The 22,156-nt window shown below is 39.8% G+C and overlaps 1 protein-coding gene across 3 annotated transcripts in view; it reads left to right on the top strand.

Moving 5' to 3' along the window:
- SLC38A6 (solute carrier family 38 member 6) overlaps positions 1–22,156 on the top strand; it is a 69,836-nt gene that overhangs the window by 6,723 nt on the left and 40,957 nt on the right. For all 3 annotated transcript variants that reach the window (XM_045288198.1, XM_045288199.1, XM_004698635.3), the window contains 3 exons: positions 326–399; positions 15,825–15,877; positions 19,615–19,654. In XM_045288198.1, the coding sequence (XP_045144133.1) occupies positions 326–399; positions 15,825–15,877; positions 19,615–19,654 (167 nt within the window). The remainder of the gene's footprint in view (positions 1–325; positions 400–15,824; positions 15,878–19,614; positions 19,655–22,156) is intronic.

Here is a 22,156-nt window from a genome sequence, read left to right as displayed (position 1 = left end):
TTTTGTGTGCCCTCGAGTTGCATCCGACTCAGCGACCCCGTAGATGAGAGTAGACAAGCCCCATGGGGCTTCCCAGTCTTTCTCTAGTCTCTACAGAAGCAGCCGGCTTCATCCTTCGCCCACAGGGGCTGGTGGTTCTGACTGGCTAGCCTGCCCTCTAGCAGCACTCAGCTCAGGAATGTGCTGTGGGTTTTCCACGAGTGGGAATCCGCGCGATGGTGACCAAAAGTTTGACTGTGAGGCCATCTGCCGCTGTAGTGAGGTACAAACAAAAGGTGGAATGTTTGAAGAGTGGGGTCCTGACTTGTATCCTTTGCTATTGTAGTTGCTTGCTGCTGATGGTTGCTCTCCTGGCTTCTTACTCCGTCCATCTCCTGCTCAGTATGTGCGTTCACACAGGTGAGTGAAACCATGATGCCGGCTGATGTGGTGAAACAGCCACGAGAGATTGTATCTGCTACAGGCTTGCGTGTCTGGGGTCAGCTGGATTGTTTTGTTGGGAGGTGGAATGGAGAATTTCAAAAGGTCAGGCCATACAGACCAAATCCTCTGGGGGATCAGCCAAGGACCAAATGGGAGGAGGAAGTAGTGTCCTCCCCTGCCTTTCTCTTAGCACAGGCACAGATGGCTGGCTTAGAGTCAGTTGGTGAGGCTTCCAGAAGGTGTTTGACGTATACTATCCTTACTCATAGGGAAGCAGTAGCTAGGCATTCAATCTGATCCTGGGCGATATTTTTTCAAGAATGCCTTCCCAGATCTACTCCTACCTTCCCTGCCCTCTGTCTGTCAGAAGTCGGGGTGGCAGAAGTTGGAGTGCAGCAGGGAAAGTTGCAAAACTTTGGAATTAGGTTAGTTTTGTTATGTTCGTGTTTACTTGTAAATCTGGATAAAGTTGTTTTTTTTTCTCTAGATGACAGGAGTTTATGCAGTTTGATACAACATGTTTGGGTGGGTGTTGTCCATTTGGAACTCTATTATGCAATTTACTCATGTATTGAGTAAGTTCTTTTAAGTTGCAATAAGTACAGGTTGCCCTGGTTATAAATGAGATCTGTTCTATTTGTATCTTTAAATTGAATTTGTGAGTTGTAGCAAGTGCATGCAGCTCTTATTTAGCCACACTGTATTGTAAAGAGTCTCCATGGTGTAGTGGTTATCTGTTGGACTGCTAGCTGCAAAGTCAATAGTTTGAAACTACAGCTGCTTTGCAGGAGAAAGATGAGGCTTTCTACTCCCGTAAAGACTGAGAGTCTCAGAAACCCACACAGCAGTTCTACTCTGCCCTATAGGGCCATTTTAAGTCAGAATTGACTTGATGGCAGTAAATTCTTTGGAGTTTTATTGCAAGAAAGGAAGCCTGGTGATCCCGTGGGTTAACACTGCTCACCACAGGGTTGGTGGTTCAAACCTACCAACCCCTCTGCAGAACAGATGAGGCTATCTGCTCTTTTAAACTAGTTCTAAAACCACTTCACTGGTAGCAGATGGATATTAGGCCTCAACTCAAGTACTCCCTCAACACAGGAACACTTTGTTCTAATAACCTGGCATTCTGTGATGCTCCCCTTCCCTACATGATCGCTAAAGACAAAATGGACGCATAAGCAAATGTGGTGAAGAAAGCTGATGGTGCCCCGTTATCACTATCAAAAGATATAGCATCTGGGGACCTTAAAGGCTTGAAGATAAACAAGTGGTCTTCTAGCAACCTGAAGGAAACACACCAGCCTATGTGATCATGAGGTGCCGGTGGGATCAGGTATCATACCAATGCGAATTGGGGGAGGTATGGGGGGTGGAGTGGAGACCCAAAGCCCCTCTGTAGACAATTGGACATCCTCTTACAGAAGGCTCACAAGGAAGAGATGAGCCAGTCAGGGTGCAGTGTAGCACCAATGAGACATACAACTTTCCTCTAGTTCTTTAGTGCTTCGCTCCCCCCTGCTCCCCGCCCCACTATCATGACCTCAATTCTACCTTACACATCTAACTAGACCAGAACATATGCACTGCTACAGATAAGAGCTAGAAACACAGGGAATCCAGGACAGATAAACCTCTCAGGATCAATAATGAGAATAGGGATACCAAGAGGATAAGGGGAAGGTGGGGGGAGAAAGGGGGAATTGATCATAAGGATCAACCTATAACCACCTCCCAGGGGCACAAATAATAGAAAAGTGGGTGAAGGAAGACAGAGGCCGATAATTTATCAAGGTTTCCTGAAGTAGGGAGGGTGGGGGAGGGAGGGAAAAAAATGAAGAGCTGATATCAAGGGCTCAAATAGAAAGACAATGCTTTGAAAATGATGATGGCAACATATGTACAAATGTGCTTGGCACAATGGATGATGTATGGATTGTGATAAAAGCTGTAAGAGCCCCAACAAAAGTATTAAAAAACAAACAAACCACTACACTAGTCTGATTTTCTAAAGCCTGCTTGTGCCTCAGAAACATTTACAGATCTTGTAGTTACAGATTTGTAAACCTCAGGGATTCTCATTCCAAAACTCTGTGGGAGGTTGTTTTATAAACAAGCCCTCTGGGTGATTCTTATGCAAAGCCAGAGTCGGTTCCCTAGTGTCCACGTGGCGAATAACCTGTACTATTTCCATTGGCCATCTACTTTACAAATACAGGCTTGACTTAGCTGGGCCTAGCCAGCCCCCCTGGGCAGGGCTCTGCTCTGATCTCAATGGACTTGGGTGGAGGTACAGACAGATATAAGTACAAGGAGACAATTAAAGGACAAGTGCTCACCTTGGCATCCTGAACTCAGGAATGATAGCCTTCTCACTGCCGTGGAGTGGATCGCGACTCATCAAGACCTTCGAGACAGGCAGAACTGCCCCTCTGGGTTTCTTCATGGAGTAGAAAGCCTCATTTTTCTCCCTCAGATCTGCTGGTGGTTTTAAACTGCTGACTTTGAGGTTGGCAGCCCAATGTGCAACCCACTGTGCTACCAGGGCTCCCAGCTATGAATGTATTAGTGAGTATATTTGTAAATTCTGAAACTTGAGTAGACTTTGAAAGACATATTGTGAAATTTTACTTGTGTGTGTGAAATAATTACTTAACTGTAGATGTTCTTTTAATTATACATTCTAATAAAAATTTAGATTTTCACTAATTTTGTCTTTGTGAACAGTTTTGCTTTATTAATCTCAATTATTTGGGAGTAATAATTCATTGAGTTGATGGAGATCTCCAGGTAGTATTCATGTTTTTTCCTGTCTCTGTTTAGCTTTAAAGCTCTGGACTCGTCTGATGTTCTTTTCTGTCTGTTACCTTGGAGCATTATAAAGTGAAAACAACGATTTCTCTTTTTCTCTTTTCCTTTGATTTCCATAGCTTACTTGGGCCCATGAACTAGCTTCTTCATGCTTCTTCACACACACTGACGTACCTGTCTTCTGTTGATTGAGTCCCCTCAGTCCTTGTGAGATTCTCTGTGGAGGTAGGCTTTTTATTTTTCACACTACATGCAGCTAAAGAGTAGAGAATCGTGTGTAGTCAAGTTTTCCCTTAGTTTATTTGATTGTCCTAAAGTAAGGTGACCAGATTTTAACATTGGTAAAGCGGGACACCATTGATAAAACTCACATCCTGGCGAAATAGCCACATGGCAGCCGAAAACCATATACCCTAGCTTGTCGTGCATTCTTTCCAAAAATTGGGACTTTTCAAAAATGCTGCGGGATGCGGGAAAAATTGTTAAAAATCATGACTTTCCCGCCAAAAGCGGGATGTCTGGTCACCTTATCCTAAAGGAATATTATTCTCAAATTGGATTCAGTGGTCAAAAGAAAGATTATCAGAATTCTTCACACAATAATGTCTCCATCGATTTGCCTGAAGGTAAAAGATTAGGAGAATGTTTTGTCTTTTTAAAAATGAAGGAGTTCTTTTATAAAATTCTCCTATGCAGGGTTTGGGATATATAGGGAGTTTTCTTGGTAGCTGAAGTTGCATATAAAGGACTTAATCTCTTTAGTCTTAATTGTAAAAATAATAATAACTCTGTAGCTGATTAATTGTAAAATGCTATGTAAGCTTTCTGGCCCTCACTTTTCAAATATCAGAAATGGGGATGATAATAATGCCTATTTATACGGTAGCCTATCGGGGGCCATTGTGAAGATAAAAAAAAAAAATGAAGATAACCCAAGCCTGGCTTAGTTGTAATAATTATTCAATAAAAGATCTCTACCATTATCATTTGTCTCCTTCAACTATAGCCTTAGAAAAGGCAATAGGCTAAAAGACCCAGAAAATAGTTGCTTGAACAAGATAAATCATTTCTCAGTAAAAGGAATCTTCCCGTCAGCAATCTGCAGTTGGTATGGTTGCATAACAGTGTCATTAAGGATGCATCACAGGTGGCAACCTTTCTGTTCCAACATTCCTGTGTGCTGCCCCTGCTCCTGCCCTCCCCCAACACTGCCAATCCTTGAGTTCCAGGATGACTTCTGAAACTCCAGCTGTCACCTCCACATTGTAACGAGCAGATGTTGTACCACTGTTTGAGGCCACTGACAAATGGCAGGCCACACAAGCTGTGTTAGTGTGTGGGTGAACACTTTACTCACACAGGAAGACAGAGTGACTGGTGGACTTCACTGATGGACACAGGTCTCCCATGTCCAGTAAGAATCCCCACCCTCGTGGGGCTGGTATAGGGCAGTTCCACATTCTCTCCTGTTGTGCTGCAATCAAGAGATCCCGTTCCTTCCCCACCTGGAACAGACTTGGAAGTGGGACCTGCAAGGTCCCATATGGTGCCCATGTATGTGTGGGAAACAGAGAAAGTTACTGTGTTCCCCAAATGGGAAAGTCTCCAGTAAGCAACAGGAGTTGAGCGAGAAGAGGTAACCCACTTCCAAGTCCCCTCATTAAGGCTTTTACTTAGAGGATTTAATGGGAAGCCAGGAGGCAGACCGTTCCCCTAACAGTAGAGTTAAAGAGAGTCCTCCCTCCTTAATGCAATTTAAGACTTCAAATTGCATCCTATTTCTAGTACTTAATTAAGATGATTGCAACGGGGCTTGGAAAATACCATTTTTGTTACAGGCAGTGCTGGGTTTTGTTACTCAGGTAGAAAGAGAGAGACAAGCAGCAGTCTCTGCCTTGAAGGGTTCTTCTTTGGCCAGGCTTATAATCCATTGCCCCGCATAACACTGTAAACTTTCAGAACTTAACAAAAAACTGTGGGCTCATGATCCAATCCAATCTCTAGATTTGAGTGTTAGCAACATAATTGAATCTCTGCATAGATATCCCAGAGGCATTTTAAGCGATGTTCAACATTTAGTTCATTATCTTTCATTGTGTTTTGGCCTCAGGGAATGGCACCAGCCAGTTAAACTCAGGTCTCCTGTACTCACATTTTTGGGCAATACCAGTCAACGTTGTAAAGATTTCTAAATGCTACTGTGTAGTGTAGACCATGACCATTCACTGGAATTATATTTGAGTTGAATCTTAACATGCGTATACCATATGATTTCAATGAAGAAAATATAATTTAAATAAACAATCTAAAAGTTCACTGCCAACCAGTCATTTCTGACTCTTTGCAACCCTGTAGAACAGAGTAGAACTGCCCCTATGGTTTTCTGAGACTATAAATCTTTATGAGAATAGAAAGCCTTCTTTCTCTCATGGAGTGGATGGTGCTTTTGAACTGCTGATCTTATGACTAGCAGATCAACCCATAATCACTGTGCCCCGGTGAACATATGTTTATCTGGCGAGTGAGTCTGAGGTAGGAAACACAATTATGCCATTTCCTCTACCAGTGCATTAGGCTGGATTGTCTAGAGACAAATCCAGTGACACTCATATGTGTATAAGGAAGACCTTCATATCAATATAAAGAAGGTACCCCAGCCCAGTCTAACTGACGTCTACAGGCCCGGGCTCTCTTCAGACTCCTTTCACCGTAGGCTGGTGATGCAGAAGAGGAAGCAGGAAGATCCCAGGCTGGTGGGAGCCGAGTCACATAGATCCAAAGTCAGTGGGAAACATGGCAAGGCATTGACAGCTCTCAGGGTTGGGCAGCCCACATGGGGCCACCCTTGGAGGCATGTAAAGTCTCCGCCAGCAGGAAAGTGAAGTGGCACAGAGAAAGCGGAAGGTTCCCAGTTTCTTATAAGAAGACCACACCCTCAAGGAAGGCGTTGTCAGGCTGGGACCTAATTGACAGGCTGGATTCTACCCCCACACGTCCATGCATATTCAAGTTGACATAAAATCTAACTGCCACGATCAGTTCAGGATTTTTTGTTTTTCTTTAAAGCTAACAATCAGTTTACTGTGTGCTTGATGCTCTATTAACTGATATACATGATTTACTTTAACTTCCATATAAACTTATGAGATAAGATTCTCTCAATGTTAGGCAGTAGGAAACAAGCACTGAGAGATCCAGGAACTTTCTTGAGGTTGCACAGCTAGCCAGTGGAAGAGCTGATACTCAAACCAGTCAGCATAACTACAGAGTTCACTTTCTTCTACAATGTGCTATCATCTCTTCCAGATTTCTCAGAAGTCTGGATTTTATTCTTGGGAGAAGGTAAACCAAAGGTAATCTGGCCAGTAGGTAGAGAAAGAGCAGGTCATCTTGCTCAAAATAGGGGCACTAATTGAAGTCAGCTATCTGAAGGGGAATCCCAGCCTCCTTTTCTCCTAAGTTCTGAGAATGCTGACACCAAGTTAAAGGATTGGAGGAATGCTGTCTATGGAATCCCCTCTGTCCAAGAAGAAATACCTATACCAACCAAGAATTGCGGATACTCCAAGGAACATCTGATTCCTCCTGATTATCATATAATTTAGCCTGCCATTCAATAAGCCTTAGTCATGCACATGGAACTTTAGTGCCTTTCACTGACTTGAATACCAACAGATAGCCTAATCTCATCAGACATTTGAGGAAAACCGTTAACAAGAATGGTATATGCTTATAACAGTAAAAGAAGGAAGGTAAGCGATAAAGGAATGCAGGAATAAAAGGAAACAGATAAATTCATGGAGCAGATGAAAACTTTAGTTAAAAAAAATCTATATTGAATAGCCTCAGAGAGCTAAAAGTAGATACTGAAACAAGGAAGTTATAAAATGGGGTACATTTAGATAAGAGTAGTAGAAATTAAAAATAAAATTAGAAGTAATTGAGTAGTTGAATTGAAAAAGTTTAGGAAATTCCTTAGAATTAAAGAGAGTGGGCGGGAAAGCTTGAAAATAGAAAATTAGAGATTAGTGCAGAAGGTCCAACATACAAATGAGAGGAATTTCACACAGAGGGAAAGACATGAAATGGAGCAGTACAACAAATTGCCAACAGCAAAATAGAAGGAAAGTTTCTGCAACGGAAGGAAATTACCTTCCAGATAGAAAGAGACTTCTTTGTATCTAATATGAGGGGACACCCCCCCCCAAACACAACAAAAAAAGACAAAACAGAAAAAACTCCCCTGGATGGAGCTTTCATAGTTAGCGTTTTCCCACTGGGCAGCATCGAGCCACTCGCTCTGAGTTAGTTCTCCCAGGGCCACGAATCTGGGAAGGTTCCCTCTGGTCACAGCAAATTTTTTCATAAAAGCAGTTTCCCTCAAACCTTGTTTTTTTTTGTGATGGCTGATTTAAGAGAACAGCATACAGCTGTGAAATTTTGTTTCCTGCTTGGGAATCAAATGTCATACGTTTTAGAAGCAATTTCAGAATTCTTGTAGAGATGACTTTAATATAGAATCCTATACCCAGCCAAACTATATCTCCCATGCGCTCTTTCTTAATGTTCAATGGAGGATAACCTTTGACAAAGTTAGGGAATAACAAAGAAACGGGATCTAGCTCTGGGAAGAGTTGAAAGGAACTCCCAGGATGGCAACTAGAGGGGGCAGACCTAAGAGTGGCCTCTGAATTGAGGTAGTCCTTTTTAAAAAGGCACAGTCAGCTTGCCAGGTTATGTGTGCTCTCAGGTTTGTGTTCAGGAAGGAAACCCGTTTCTTACTCTTTGACCTGAAGGAGGGTCCTCTCTAATTTGAATGTCTGCCTCCAGTTATCCCAACCTGTAATTATTAGCTTAACAACAGCCAGGTTGTTATAAAAGTTTAAGAATAGTGAAGGATTGAACCAAGGCAGTAACAGGGGACATAAAAGAAAAGGCTAAATTAAGAAACTTGGAGGCATAGTAATTGACAAGAGCTGATGACTGATGAATCATGAGACTTTTTTTTCAGTGTGGAAAGAGACACCTGGAGTAACTCATGTTTCTAACTTAGTCTACTGAGTTAATAATGGTGTTGCTAACGAAGAGAGTAACACAGTAGGAGGAGTTGGTTAGAAATAAAAACAAGTTTCATTTTGGACAAGTAGACTGTGAAGCTTATCTAGTTAAACAATTCAGGATGGTGAGTCATTCACTTACCTATTGATAAATAAGAATCAGTTCCTTCTCTGAAAAAACTCTTAGTTAATATGAGAAATAAATGCATGAAATGAGTAAGTTTAATTTAGTGTGTGTTGTTAGACAGGGTTCTCTAGAAAAACAAAGCCAGGATATATCTATATATATGAATAGATCTGTACAGCATGAAGGAATATAACAGCTAATTAGTCCACACAGCAGTACAGAGGGCTCAGTTCAACTCACCTCCATGGAAGAGTTAATATACTGGAAATCCCTCAACTCACGGAGGGCTGCTGGGTCTAAGGTCAAGGAAGCGGACAGCTGAGTCTTCCTTAGGGCAATGCAGGTAGTCCGGCCACAGGCAGCAAACAGCAGGGCGGGTCACCTACAGTCATCCAGACTACAGGATCCAACAGTCCCAAGCTCAAATGATATATATACCAATAGTGTGATGAAGCAGGTCTCGAACCTAAATCTCTAGCGACACGATCCGTGGGTTGGGTGTCCCATGGGCTGTGTAGCTCACAAGTTGAGGCAGAGAACTAGCTAAGGTAGCCACACGCTGGTCTGATCACCAGAGAGCAAGAGAGAGTGAGAGGCAGGGCTTGCCTACCATTTATCTCTTTCCCCTACAAACAAACTGCGACCTTATTAATCCCACATGTTCTTATTGGTCAAGTTGACACAATAATGTGTGGAGACAGCTCATAGGAGGGAATAAATTGCCCAGAGTTGAGGGTGAAAGTCAGTAAATATTCTGTGGGACTGAGGAGTTTGCTTATTAAGCAGGGCAAGAAAGAATATTCCAACACATACAGAGGTATTATACAACATACTGTATTCAAGGTTCCAAAAATAGTGTAATATTAATATCTAAGGTACAAAGGCGTCAGCCACTTCTCAGGAGTAAGATGCGACTTTCTCCACCCATAAAGATTTATAGCCTCAGAAAGCCAATGAGATAATTTTACTCTGGCTTATAGGGTCTCTATGACTTGAAATAAGCTCAACATCAGTGAGTTTCATTTTGGTAAGGTACAAAGGAAGGGGCCTGGTGGTACAGTGGATTAAGCATTGGTCTGCTAACTGCAAAGTCAACAGTTCAAACACCCCAAGCTACTCTGCAAGGGGAAGATGAGACTGCTCCCAATCGTGAAAACTGTAGACAGAAGTCAGGTATGCCTCCACCTTCCAGCTTCCTTTATCTTATTCGGACAACCATCTCTCCCATGGACTGCTCCTTCTCTGCTAGATTTGATAATCTGTTGCTATGGCCACCCAGAACAGACTGAGAGTACTCATGAATATGGGAGTTTATTAGGGAAGTTAAGTCATGATCAGAGCATATTAAGGGTACAGTACTGTGGTTCACAACAGCACCTCTTCTGGTCATCAGCACATCTCTCTCTGGTTCTCAACCTCTCAGCCACATGGTTCCTTGGTTTTTACCTTTCTTGGGCCAGTGTTATAGGGCTTCTTGAGCCCTGAAAAATGCCCAAAGGGCACCCCACTCTCAGCCAGTCCGCCCTCCGAGTGAAGGCACTCAGCTTTACTCATTCTGTGGGCCTGGAAGCCTGCTGCTCTGTCACATGATCTCGCTTCATGATTCCTGCTAGCACTTCTCCATGCAAGAATCCAGCTAGCGTGGGGCAGTTCTCGTCTTGTCACATGGGGTCACTATGAGTCAATGCATTGACACCCAGCAACAAGAACAAATTCTTCCTTTCACTAACTTCTCCCCTTCTGTTCCCATAGCCTGCTTTCTGTACCTTGGCATTGTCAAGATTGGTAATATTCACTTTCTGGTTTATCATCATATTTCAGTTTTTTCATGTTTGATCTTCAGGTTGAGTTTAAAAGTTGAATTGCAATTATTGGATTTATTTCTATAAATATTGTGCACTGCAGAGCAAAGTATTGTGTGGGGGTTCTTCTCTGTGCATTCGGTATCACAACCTTTGGGCCACTTGAATGGAAAATACTCCTCTATTTTCTTTTACTGTATCAAGTGCCCTCAAATTATGCCATAGTTAGTTGGTAAATTGGCACCCAAATATATCACCAAAATAGATTAGAAGTGGTGATAAAATTGCACAGTAAACGATCAGAGAATGACCTTCTTGGACACTATCAGGGAGGACACAAAGTGAGGGGAAAATGATGGAAAACACAGAAGGAAAATAATTTTAAAATAATAAGGGAACATTCCAAATGGCCAGCTTTCTGAGAGTTGAACTATATTTGAATAGCTTATGTCCCTCAATCCTGATCCAAAGATAATATTGCTGCTGCTGAAACTTGGACTTTGCACTGTACCCAGAGTTTATTAATTGTCCTATTTAATTGAGGAAAAATGCAAAGCAGACAGAACACTGGAGTAACTAGCTGGAAATATTCCACTACTTCATGGAAAGCAGCTCTCCCAATGGTTCCTGTGGAGGCCAGACTCTTGGTCTAGCCAACACAGTTCTAACGTGTGTCTTGATGGTACATTAAAGAGGAATGTTACTCAACTTGATTAAGATTTATAGTGTTTCTACACCCTGAAAACACAGCAATGGTTTCTTTAATATAAAACTATAATTTCTTAAAATAGACTGCTAATGACTGTTTTCATTTATTTAGTTATGGGAGATGATGCAGGCATGGTTTGTATGAATTCTTATAGAATGAATTAATTTCATAAGTTTCATAATTAGTGATATTCCTGTTCTATAAGAATATGCTGTGAGTGCAATTTATCATCACTGCTTCTTATTTTGACAAATCTGGGGTGGGGGGGACTCTTGCTTTATAAATAAGATATTAAAACAATCATCAGAGGGTAGACTATATTGCATATTGTTAGACCAAGTAATACTTCCATTACTTAATACTAGAGAAAACAAATATTGCAGCTTAAATAAAACATTCAAACTGTATGGTGAGGGAAATGGAATTGTTCAAGTATCATGATATTTAAAATTGAATTTCCATTACCCCATTATAGTCATTATAGAATATTTGAAAAAGGCTATTCCCTGACCCCAAAAAAAATCAAAGGGGAGGAAAAAGAAGAAATTTTGGAATCTATTTTTTATGTAAAAGTATTGGTATTTTTCATGTTTATTATAAGCATAGTTTTAATGGCTACCTATTAATACCATCAGATGTACATACTATAACTAACAGCTCCTTTTTACATTATTGATCATTCAGGTTACTTCTGGGTTTTTTTCAATGTAAATAATGTCTTGATGTGTGTCTTTGCATATTCTGATTTGTTTTTGAATTTAGTACATTCCTTAAACGTACTTTGCATTGATGATTTTTTAGTTACATATCAAGATGATCCATAAAACTTTGGGGGAGATACAGCATTGGATTGACTGAACCTAGTTTATTTGAGTAAGGCCTCGATGTTAAGCCAGAAGCCACGGTTTTATTCATGGCATCGCAGACCTAGAAAGGAACTTCTCTTTCTGACAACAGAGGTAGAAGGCTGACAGTGATGAAGCTGAATGACAGCCTAGCACGCTGACTTTGAAGAGAGCTGGGGTTTGAGTGCTGTACTCAGCCTCCATTTAAAAGCTTAAACCTTTTCACTCTCGGTTTGGGAGTTTGCCACATTAGAGTTATGTTTACAAAACTAGGAAATAACACTCAGAAAATTTGATGTTGCTAACTATGGTGTTCCCTGAGTAAGAATCTGTTAGATGGCAATGGATTATTGTCTTAAAAATATGTTCACTGCCTAAGAAACTAATGTAAAATAGATCATTGTAAAAGCAGGTATTTTATATATTCTCATGTGGCAACCTCAAATAAAAACTTTTCCATAAATTTTTATAAGGTAAGAATTTTTTTGTTTTTTGTTTTTGTTATTAAGAGTAGATATATTTAACTATAATTCAAAAGAAGGTTGCTTTAAATGAAAATGAAGTGATGTTTCTTGAATTTCATATTGCATAGTGACAGATAATAGACCTCCTGGGTCTATTATATAAACAGAATATAAACACGACAAAATCATATTCTCAATATATTTGTAGATATGTATGCACACACACACCAGGACAGTGAACTGATAAATATAGGGAATTATGCCCCTGTATAACATCACCACTCAATTCTATTTCAGAATATTAAAACAAAGTAGAACTGGTGATGATCCATTTAATAAAATTATGAATTTTTATATTGTGTTCACTTAAAATATGCTAATTTTTAGAAAGAAATGTTTAGATATTTTACATGGAAGAAAAATTTTGAGTTCTTAATTTTCTGCTCTAAAATCTATTTGATAACTATATGCATCATATGATAATTATAAACAATTTAAGGGCAAACACTTTTCAAACTATAGGATTATGCAAGTGATCTTGACTACTTTTTTGTTGTTACCAGCAGAACTGCTGTTAGTACTAGGCTAACAACTCAATTTGTTGCTTTCCTGAACCATTTAATTGTTATCTTTTTTATTTATATGTCTATCAAATTGTGAGATAAAATGTACTGCATATACTTGAGTATAAGCTGACCTGATTACCAGCCGAGGCACCTAATTTTACCACAAAAACTGCATTTAAAATGTGCTGAAACACTCGGCTTATACACGACTATATATGGTGATTTAATGTTATTTTATGATGAAAAAAGAAAATACATCTCCTACTAATTGTGGGATAAAAGTATTTGTTTTATCATGAATATTATTATCCTATCATTTTCCATTAGCCTGGAAAAATGGGCATCCCTAAAATTATGTTATAGCTTTGTTACATGGTTTTAACTACTTAGCTCGTTTTTAGAAACCATTGCCAGTGGAAACTTACATTGGGTGCAAGTCCTATTTTGTGAGAGTGGAGTTGCTCTTGAGTTGTGTTGTTAGGTGCCATTGACTTGGTTCCTGTGAACAACAGAATGAAACACTACCTGGTCCTGTACCATCCTCATAATTGTGTCTATCTGAGCTATTGTTGTAGCCACTATGTCAATCCATCATATCCAGGGTCATCCTCTTTTTTTTGCTGCCCCTCTGTTTTACCAAGCATGATGTCTCTTTCTAGAGACTGGTCTCTCCTGACAACAGGTCTAAAGCATGTGAGGCAAAGTCTTGCCAGCCTCACTTCTTAGGAGCATCTGGCTCTATATCTTCCAAGACAGACGTTGTTCTTTTGGCAGTCCATGGTCCTTGGAGTCTGCTTCCCCAGCACCATAATCCAAATGCATCGATCCATCTTCAGTCTTCCTTATTCAGTATCCAACTTTCACACGCACATGAGGTGATTGAAAATGCCATGACTTGGGTCAGGTGCAGCAAATTGACCCAGTGCAATTCAGTGTTGGATCTCTTGACTGCTACTTCCATGAGCGTTGATTATCGATCCAAGCAAAATGAACTCCTTGACAACTTCAATCTTTTCTCTGTTTATCATGATGTTACCTATTGGCCAAGTTGTGAGGATTTGGAATTTCTTTACATTGAGTTGTAATCCATATTGAATGCTGCAATCTTTGATCTTCATCAGCACATGCTGCAAGTCCTCCTCAATATCAGCAAGCATGGTTATGTCATCTGCATACCACAGGTTGTCAATAAGCCTTCCTCAAAACTTGATGCCTCATTCTTCGTCATATAGTCCAGTTTTTCTGATTATTAGTGCAGCATACAGATTGAATAAGTATGGCAAGAAGACACAACCCTGAAACACACCTTTCTTGATTTTAAATGAAGAATATTTCCCTTTTTTGTGGGACAACTGACTCTTGATCCATGCACAGTTTCCACTTGAGCACAATTAAGTGTGTGAAATTCCCATTCTTCTCAAGGCTATTCATAGTCTGTTAAGATCCACACGATTGAATGCCTTTGCATGGTCAACAGTGCATAAGTAGACCGCTCAAGTGACAGCTGAAGGGCGTGCGCTCTGTGCGGTTGTTAATAGCCTTAGCATTGGAACGGACTAGAACCAAGTCTAAGACTATCCTCATAAAGCACAAGTCTATAAGTTTCTCAAGAAAGTGGTCACTTTTGCTTTAACTTTAGTCTAACTGTAAGGCAGTTCCTACATTAAGCACTTAAGCAACTAGGAATTTGCAAAATTAATAATAAAAATGTTTACACTACTTTTGATAGTTCAATATACCTGAGAGAAATCACAAATTTATCCATAATTATCCCTTACCAGATGCCAGGTAGGTCAGTAGGCATAATTGTTGTTTTTAGGTACTGACTCATAGCAACCCCATGCACAACAGAAGGAAATGCTACACGGTCCTGCGTCATCCTCAACAATTGTTCCTATGCCTGATCCCATTGTTGAAGCCACTGTGTCAATAAATCTCATCCAAGGCCTTTCTCTTTTTTTGCTGCCCCTCCAATTTACCAAACATGATGTCCTCCTCCAGAGACTGGTCTCTCCTGACAATATGTCCAAGGTATGTCCTTGACATTCTTACCTTTAAGGAGCACTCTGGCTGTACTTCTTCCAAGTCAGATTGGTTTGTCCTTGTAACAGTGTTCTTCTCCAGCACCACAATTTAAATGCATGGATTCTTCTTCAGTCCTCTTTAGTCAGTGTCCAACTTTCACAAGCATAGGAGGCAGTAGAAAATCCCATGGCTTGGGTCAGGTGTATATTACTCCTCAAAGTAACATCCTTGCTTTTCAATACTCTAAAAGAGTCGTGTGCAGCAGATTTTTCCTAATTCAACATATGTTCTGACCTGTGGACTACTGCTTCCATGAGCATTAATTGTGGATCCAAGCAAAATAAAATCCTTGACATGTTCAAACTTTTCTCAGTTTATCATGATGTCACCTATTGGTCCAATTGTGCGCATTTTGGTTTTATTTGCATTGAGTTGTCATCCATACTAAATGCAGCAGTCCTCCAGTATGGATGGTAGTTGGTGACTAATAGCATGTTAATTCTGTGTGTTGTCACTGTCGGCCTTATCAGAAACTCTTCGTTAGCAAGATGGAAAATAATGACTACTATGTGCAGTTTAGCAGGCAGAGGCTTAGACAATACAAGATATTGTATAATGCCGTCGTAAATAGCATCCTTGGTGATTTAAAATGAATGAAAACCACTAGGCATGCATAAAGAGAGAACTTCTGTTCTACAAAGACGGCTGACAATCACAGGCATTCTGGGGTTTGATTTGGGGTGAAAGTTGAAGATTTCATGCAGAAAATTATCAAAGATAGTTATATAAAATATCCAATTAAGTAAAAGTTTTCTTGCTTTTGCTTTTATTGGAAAGTGTGAGGGAAATTTTTCTTTTCTCCGGTTGTGACAAATCCTCATTGAATGGCATCATAAGAATGATACATAGTTTCTAATAATGGAATGATTTTCTCTTTAAGACCTAGCACTCAAATAGTTATATGCAAAGGTGAAAATTATAATTTCTCTTAACAGCTGTGACATCTTACGAAGACCTTGGACTCTTTGTGTTTGGATTGCCTGGAAAGGTAAATTTTCTTATCTTCTTTACTTGATCCAAAACTCAATTTGCGTTCCCCCTCCCCAACCCCCCTGCATGTCAAGGAAAAGGTATAAATGTAGAGAGCAATAAATGGGAATAAACTAAAGTAAAATGGAGGGAAAAGAGAAAGAATGGTGGGAGCAGGAAGAAGTCCTTGTGTGTATTTGTCCTTCCTAAAATACATTAATAAATTTAATTCAGCACTTAAATCTTTTAGTCTCTTTTACCTTACTGGAGAGAAATGACATACATTTAAAGCAGTACCAATGGGCTATTTTGAGCTTTTCCTAATAATTTGGTATTCTCTGAGCAAATCCTCATAGAGACAGATGAGTAATCAGCCCAGGATTAAAATTATAACCTAATGGTCTCCTCAGTTCTAGGTGAGGACATTGAGGCCCTGCTTGTCCCCAGTTGCCTAAAGGCAGTACCAGATTCTAGAACCCCAGATTTAAATTCTGCTGCGTTTCCTGCTCAGAATAAGGAAATAACAGTCTATTTATTGCATTCTCTCTTATAGACGGTATACTAAACCAAACCAAACTAAACCCAACCCAATCCATTGCTATAAGTTCTGACTCATATAACAGCTCTATGTAGCGTTTCTGAGACTGCTAAATCAGTGTGGGTGGGAACAGTCAGCATCATCTGTCTGCACAGCAACTGGTGCCTTTGAACCTGAGTTAACCTTGTGGTTAACAGCTCGAGTACAAAAGGGAGTATTTCTATTTTATGCCATGTCGTCTTATGTCTTGGACCTTAAGAACCTTGAAATCTGAACAAAACAAAGAATGTGTTATCAGAGGGTAGCCCCTAAACAACCTAGTGCCATCAAATGAGTTCTGACTCATGGTGACCCTATATGGGGTTCCCAAGATCTGTAGGTGAACTGACGGACTCATCTTTCTCCCTCAATGGGTTTGAACCACTGACTTTGAGGTTAGCAGCCCAATGCCTAACCCACAACACCAATGGGCACCTTATCTGAGGGTAAAGGGTTTTATAAGTCATTGCTTGAAACAATTTCAGGTTTTTTAAAGATCAGGATGTTTGGTAAATTAAGTAATTTCTTGCATCTAGTTTATCCAAGGGAGAAGAAAAAATACTGATAAGATAATCTCTTGTCAATTAAAATGGTCATCTGTGAACATGACTTATCACTGTCTTCATTATTATTTCACGGTACATTTGCTCTGTATTCCTTGTATACAATAAAGTCTCAAAGGCGGCTATTAGAAGATTGTTGAAAGCCTCCTTTACCTGACGCACTAGAGTAGTCGCTTTATCATTTTAATCTTTGCACCCAATGCTTTGTAGACAGGTACACTAGAGCGAGCAAACTCTCAATCAGGAGTTTGTTGTTTGCCTATTCTGTATCTCGTACTCACTTCCACAATTGGGTTTCAACTGCTCTTTTTTCCAGAAATCATGGATATGATGTACGATATCATTATTCTAATAATAAAGAAGACGTTAACTTTTTTACAAGTCCATGAGTTTATTTATTCACTTACCAAAGTAAATGCCATGTTGTAGACACTGATTGATAAATCAACCAATCAGTATCCTGTCTTTCTAGATTTTAAATGCTTAAATTCTGTCAAATACTAGAAAGATAATGATTACTAAGCTGATATTATTGTATTTTTGCAATATGCTAATAGAGGAGAAATACAAATTTAGTTTATTATTAATAGTAGCTATCTAATATCATAGCATGTAAAAGATAATGCAAGATGTCCTTGGATAATGAACAAGCTCTATTACTAAGCGTCTCTTTTAAGTTGAATTTGTGTGGTAAATTGGAATATAGTGGTGGTTCTCAACCTATGGATCATGACCCCTTTGAGAGTTGAACGACCCGTTCACAGAGGTCACCTGATTCACAACAGTAGCAAAATGACTGTTATGAAGTAGCAACAAAAATAATTTTATGGTTGGGGGGTCACCACAACATGAGGTCGCGACATTAGGAAGGTTGAGAACCACTGGAATATAGGGCTCTAATTCAGCCTGACTAAAGTGCAAGAAAAACTTCAAAGGCTTTTCAGTGATTAAAAAGCTTCACACACACTAAATGAAGGTGATTTCGATGAGGTATTTGTTGCAGTAGGTTGTGTCACATCTTCAAAGGTGAGGGTACATTTGCGTAGCACTAAAGAGATTGTACCAGTTGTCTTAAGTTGGACAGTTCAAAACCTGAGGATAACCTATATACAAAAGTACAAAACCATTTTTCACAAACAGTTATGACTGATCGGCAGTAACTTTTGAGAAGGTTTATATGCATAGTTTTGTCTGGAAGATGTTAGTGTCAGACAGCACATCTCCAATGACTTCTCGCCAAAATTCAGAGCCCAAGACCTCTAGTCCGGAAAACTTAGATTGTTCCCCAGATAGGCAAGTGCTCTGATGGAATTCTTAGGAGAAGTGGGCCGGAGGGATGATCTGTTATCAGTCAGTCGTCAAAGGCATGGGTGATCCTTGAGGGCTAACCAGCTCCACATATATGAAATATACCCTTGAGGGCTAGCCAGCCCAGATCCACAATGATTGGAGTAGTTGAAAAGCCCACTGGAAGCAGCATGTTTAACCATCTTCTCTGATTATGAGAATGGCAAAGTGCTATGTTGACTCTCCTTGGAATCTCGTCAGTCAGAGATCATGAGATAGCAAGCTTGCAGGTTGAACGTTGTCCTCAAGCGTATTCCATGTGTTTCAAATCTGTTTTATTTTTAACTGGTCATGACATTTTGAAAGAATCAGAATTTTCACACTTTCTCAGGACTGTCAGAACTGGCTGCGTTGACTACACATTTGCCTATGTCAGCACCTGGTCAGCATTGAGTAGTCACTGCCCCATTTTGAAAGGGAAGGAGTTCTAGCCACTTGTCATTACTACCTCCAGTTTTCTTATTTTCCACCTGCTTCACTGTTGAGTTTGAAACATGTGCCTTAGGTATTTTGGATCTGAGACTGTTTGGGCTGGAAAATCTTTAATCTATATTTTTTAAATACCCTGGACATACCCAAACCTATTGCTTTTGAGTCCGTTTCAACTCATAGTGACCCTCTTAGAGAGTATTTCTCCCTCGAGTTTCCAGAACTGTAGATATTTATAGAAGATAGTGGCTTCATCTTTCTCCCATGGAGCTGCTGGTGTGTTTGAACCACTGACCTTTAGGTGAGCAGCCCAATGCATCATAGTCTATTTTGACATCAGGGCTCCTTCTAATTCTTGGGACAGGGATGCTCAAAAGTTTGGCCTAAGCTAAGCTGATATTTCAGAAGGCCGTATCGTTTCCTCTGTGCCATACAGCCTTGGTACAACACACCCACACTGTCCCAGCACACTGTTAAAGGAGGTGGCAAAACCAGTGAGAAAAGGAGACTGAGACCAAATAGATTCCATTTCACCTTTTTCAGAACTTTGATAATCTACCCATTACTGGCTTTTAACACTTTAAAATGTTTTAAAATAACTGCCAAGAAAACTTTCAAAAGTGTTCTTTATAGCAACAGTGGAACTATTAAAGAATGACTTTTTTATGTGATGATTATTAATTTTATGTATTATGGCTAGGAATTTTTATTCTTTCCAATTTTTCTCCATTCGTGACTTCTGCACCTATTTTTTACTATTAGTGCTTGAGCTTTAATAAAATAACAATCCTTTTATATTATTTCCTCTTACATCTTCTGAATACATTTGTTCTTTTATAGGTGGTGGTGGCAGGCACCATAATAATTCAGAACATTGGAGGTAAGCAATTGAAATGTACCACGTGTACATAGATGTGATGGAGTTGATTTAATAGCCCTTGTGACCGTAACTTCTAAGTGAACTTCCAGGTAGACCTTTGCTTTCAAGCACTACCTCAGCCTGTTATTGCGTCTTCATCATTGTTCTGAAGAATTGGTTTTCTGTGGTTGTGATAGGATACAGTTTAGAAACTCTCTCTAGGCCATTATAAAACATTAGCCCTCTACTGTTGTGCCATCTGCCTCCACTGGCAAATACTATTTTAGAGAGAGTGGTGCTCTGTACATTTGGGCATGGATCAACAAGGTCTTCTTTTTAAAGCTTTTAATTGTGAGTCTGGTAAAGATTTACAGAACAGATCATCAGTGTTATATTCATAACTCAAATTGTAAGCAATGTTCTAAGAAAATGAAAATGATCAACTGGTTTTCAAAAATAAGCAGATCTGAAATAAATAGGAAGCCTTTTTAAAAGCCTGTATCTTTTATTGTATTTCCATTAAAAATTGATCCTGATATTGAGAGCCATGTAGAAATAAAAGTTATTTTAATTGTGAATAGTTACTTACTAAATGAAAGAGCCCTGTGGTATAGTGGATTATGTGCTGGTGTAGTGGATTATGTGCAGGTGGCTAGTGGATTATGTGCTGGTGTAGTGGATTATGTCCTGGTGTAGTGGATTATGTGCTGGTGACTAGTGGATTATGTGCTGGTATAGTGGATTATGTGCTGGTGGCTAGCCATCAAATCAGTAGTTTGAAACCACCAGCCACTCTATGGTGGAAAGATTATACTTTCTACACCTGTAGAGATTTAAGTCTTGGAAACCTACAGGGGCAATTCTACTCTGTCTTCTAGGGTCACTAAAAATCAGAATTAACTCGATGGCAATGAGACTTACTAAATGTATTAAACATGTAATTCTTTAATTTTAGAATTGTGTTTCTATATTGCAAAGAAGTTACCTAGTGCTTAACAGTGCCTAAATTTTCTTTAACCATTGACTGGAGGACTCGGTAAATGTTACTCGTTCAAAAGGAAATGCGTGGCCCTTGGCTCTTACACGAGTTGTCAGAGGAAATTTTAATCTTACATGTAAATCTTCAGAATCATTTGACACTGACAGTTTTAATCAAGTTTCACTCTGATACTGAAAACATCTGAGCTTTCACATGTTAAGTGTTGTTAACCAAATTCCAATTGCACTTCTGGTTTGTTGGTGATCGAGGAAAAAAATACCATTCCCTCAAACAATTGTGTTTGCTATTGTTTTGGAATTCTTAAACTTTTGTGTTTTAATTTTTTGAATTTTCATAGGGAAAAAAAGATGTTAGTGAATGAAGTAAATGCTTCCTCAGATAGTATACCAAATAATTTCCTTTTAGCACACAAACCTCACCTTCCACACCAGGAGACAGGAAAACGAATTTCTCCCTTTATGACTTTAAGATTGCCTTTGATGGGGGGCAAGGCACTGAGGGCATGCAGCAGAGCAGCAGCAGGAGCAGAGTGATGAAACTGCAAGGAATACCAAAAATAGACTTGGGAGACAGAGTGTGGCACCCCATCAGACTCGACTGGAAAACACTTGTAAAGGCCAACAAACAGGCCTTAACTATTTATAGGCTTTTCCGTTTTTGTCAGTGGCTTTCTTTTTGTTATTGTTATTTTGTTCTTGCTTTTTGCTGTTGTTATTGGTTTTGACTTCCTTTGTTGTTTTATTTGGCTTTGCCTGGTTTTTGCAATTATTAATGTATCTGCGTGTCTATCTAGATAAGATGGGCGGGATAAATAATTTGGAGATGAAAAGAACAGAACCAATGGTTCTGGGAGGATATGGGAGAAGAGGAGGTGGGAGAAAGGAAGGGAGTGGGAGAACCAACCCAGGGACAAGGGAACAACAAGTGAACTAAAATCAATGGAAGGAAGGCCATAGGATGCCTAGTGGGGCTCAATCAAGGGCAATGTAGCAGCGAAGAATTTCTAAACCCGAATGAAGGCTGAACAAGATGGTGGGACAAGAGGGAAGTAAAAAGGAAACAGAGGAACGAACCAGGAGGCAAAGGACATTTATAGAGGCCTAGATACAGGCATGTCCATATGTAAATATATATATGATGAGAGGGGAATAGAACTATGTACTCATATCTATGTGTTAAGAATTAAGGTTGCGGGTGGACATTGGGCCTCAACACAAGTATTCCGTTAACACAAGAACACTTTGTTCTAACAATCCGGTATTCTGTGACGCTCACCTTCCTAACATCACTGAAGACAAAATGGGTACATAAGCAAATGTGGTGAAGAAAGCTGATGGTGCCTGGCTGTCAAAAGATATAGCATCTGGCGTCTTAAAGACTTGAAGATAAACAAGCGGCCATCTAGTTGAGAAGCAACAAAGCCCACATGGAAGAAGCACACTAGCCTGTGTGTCATGAGTTGTCGATGGGATCAGGTATCAGGCATCTAAGACCCAGAATAAAACCATAGCCAAGGTGAATGG

Source organism: Echinops telfairi, unplaced genomic scaffold, assembly GCF_000313985.2.
Source record: "Echinops telfairi isolate 266 unplaced genomic scaffold, ASM31398v2 ScPeMD7_18;HRSCAF=68, whole genome shotgun sequence".
Lineage (NCBI taxonomy): Eukaryota > Metazoa > Chordata > Mammalia > Afrosoricida > Tenrecidae > Echinops > Echinops telfairi.
Note: the sequence above shows the minus strand (reverse complement) of the source record. Positions and strands in the feature narration are given on the sequence as shown.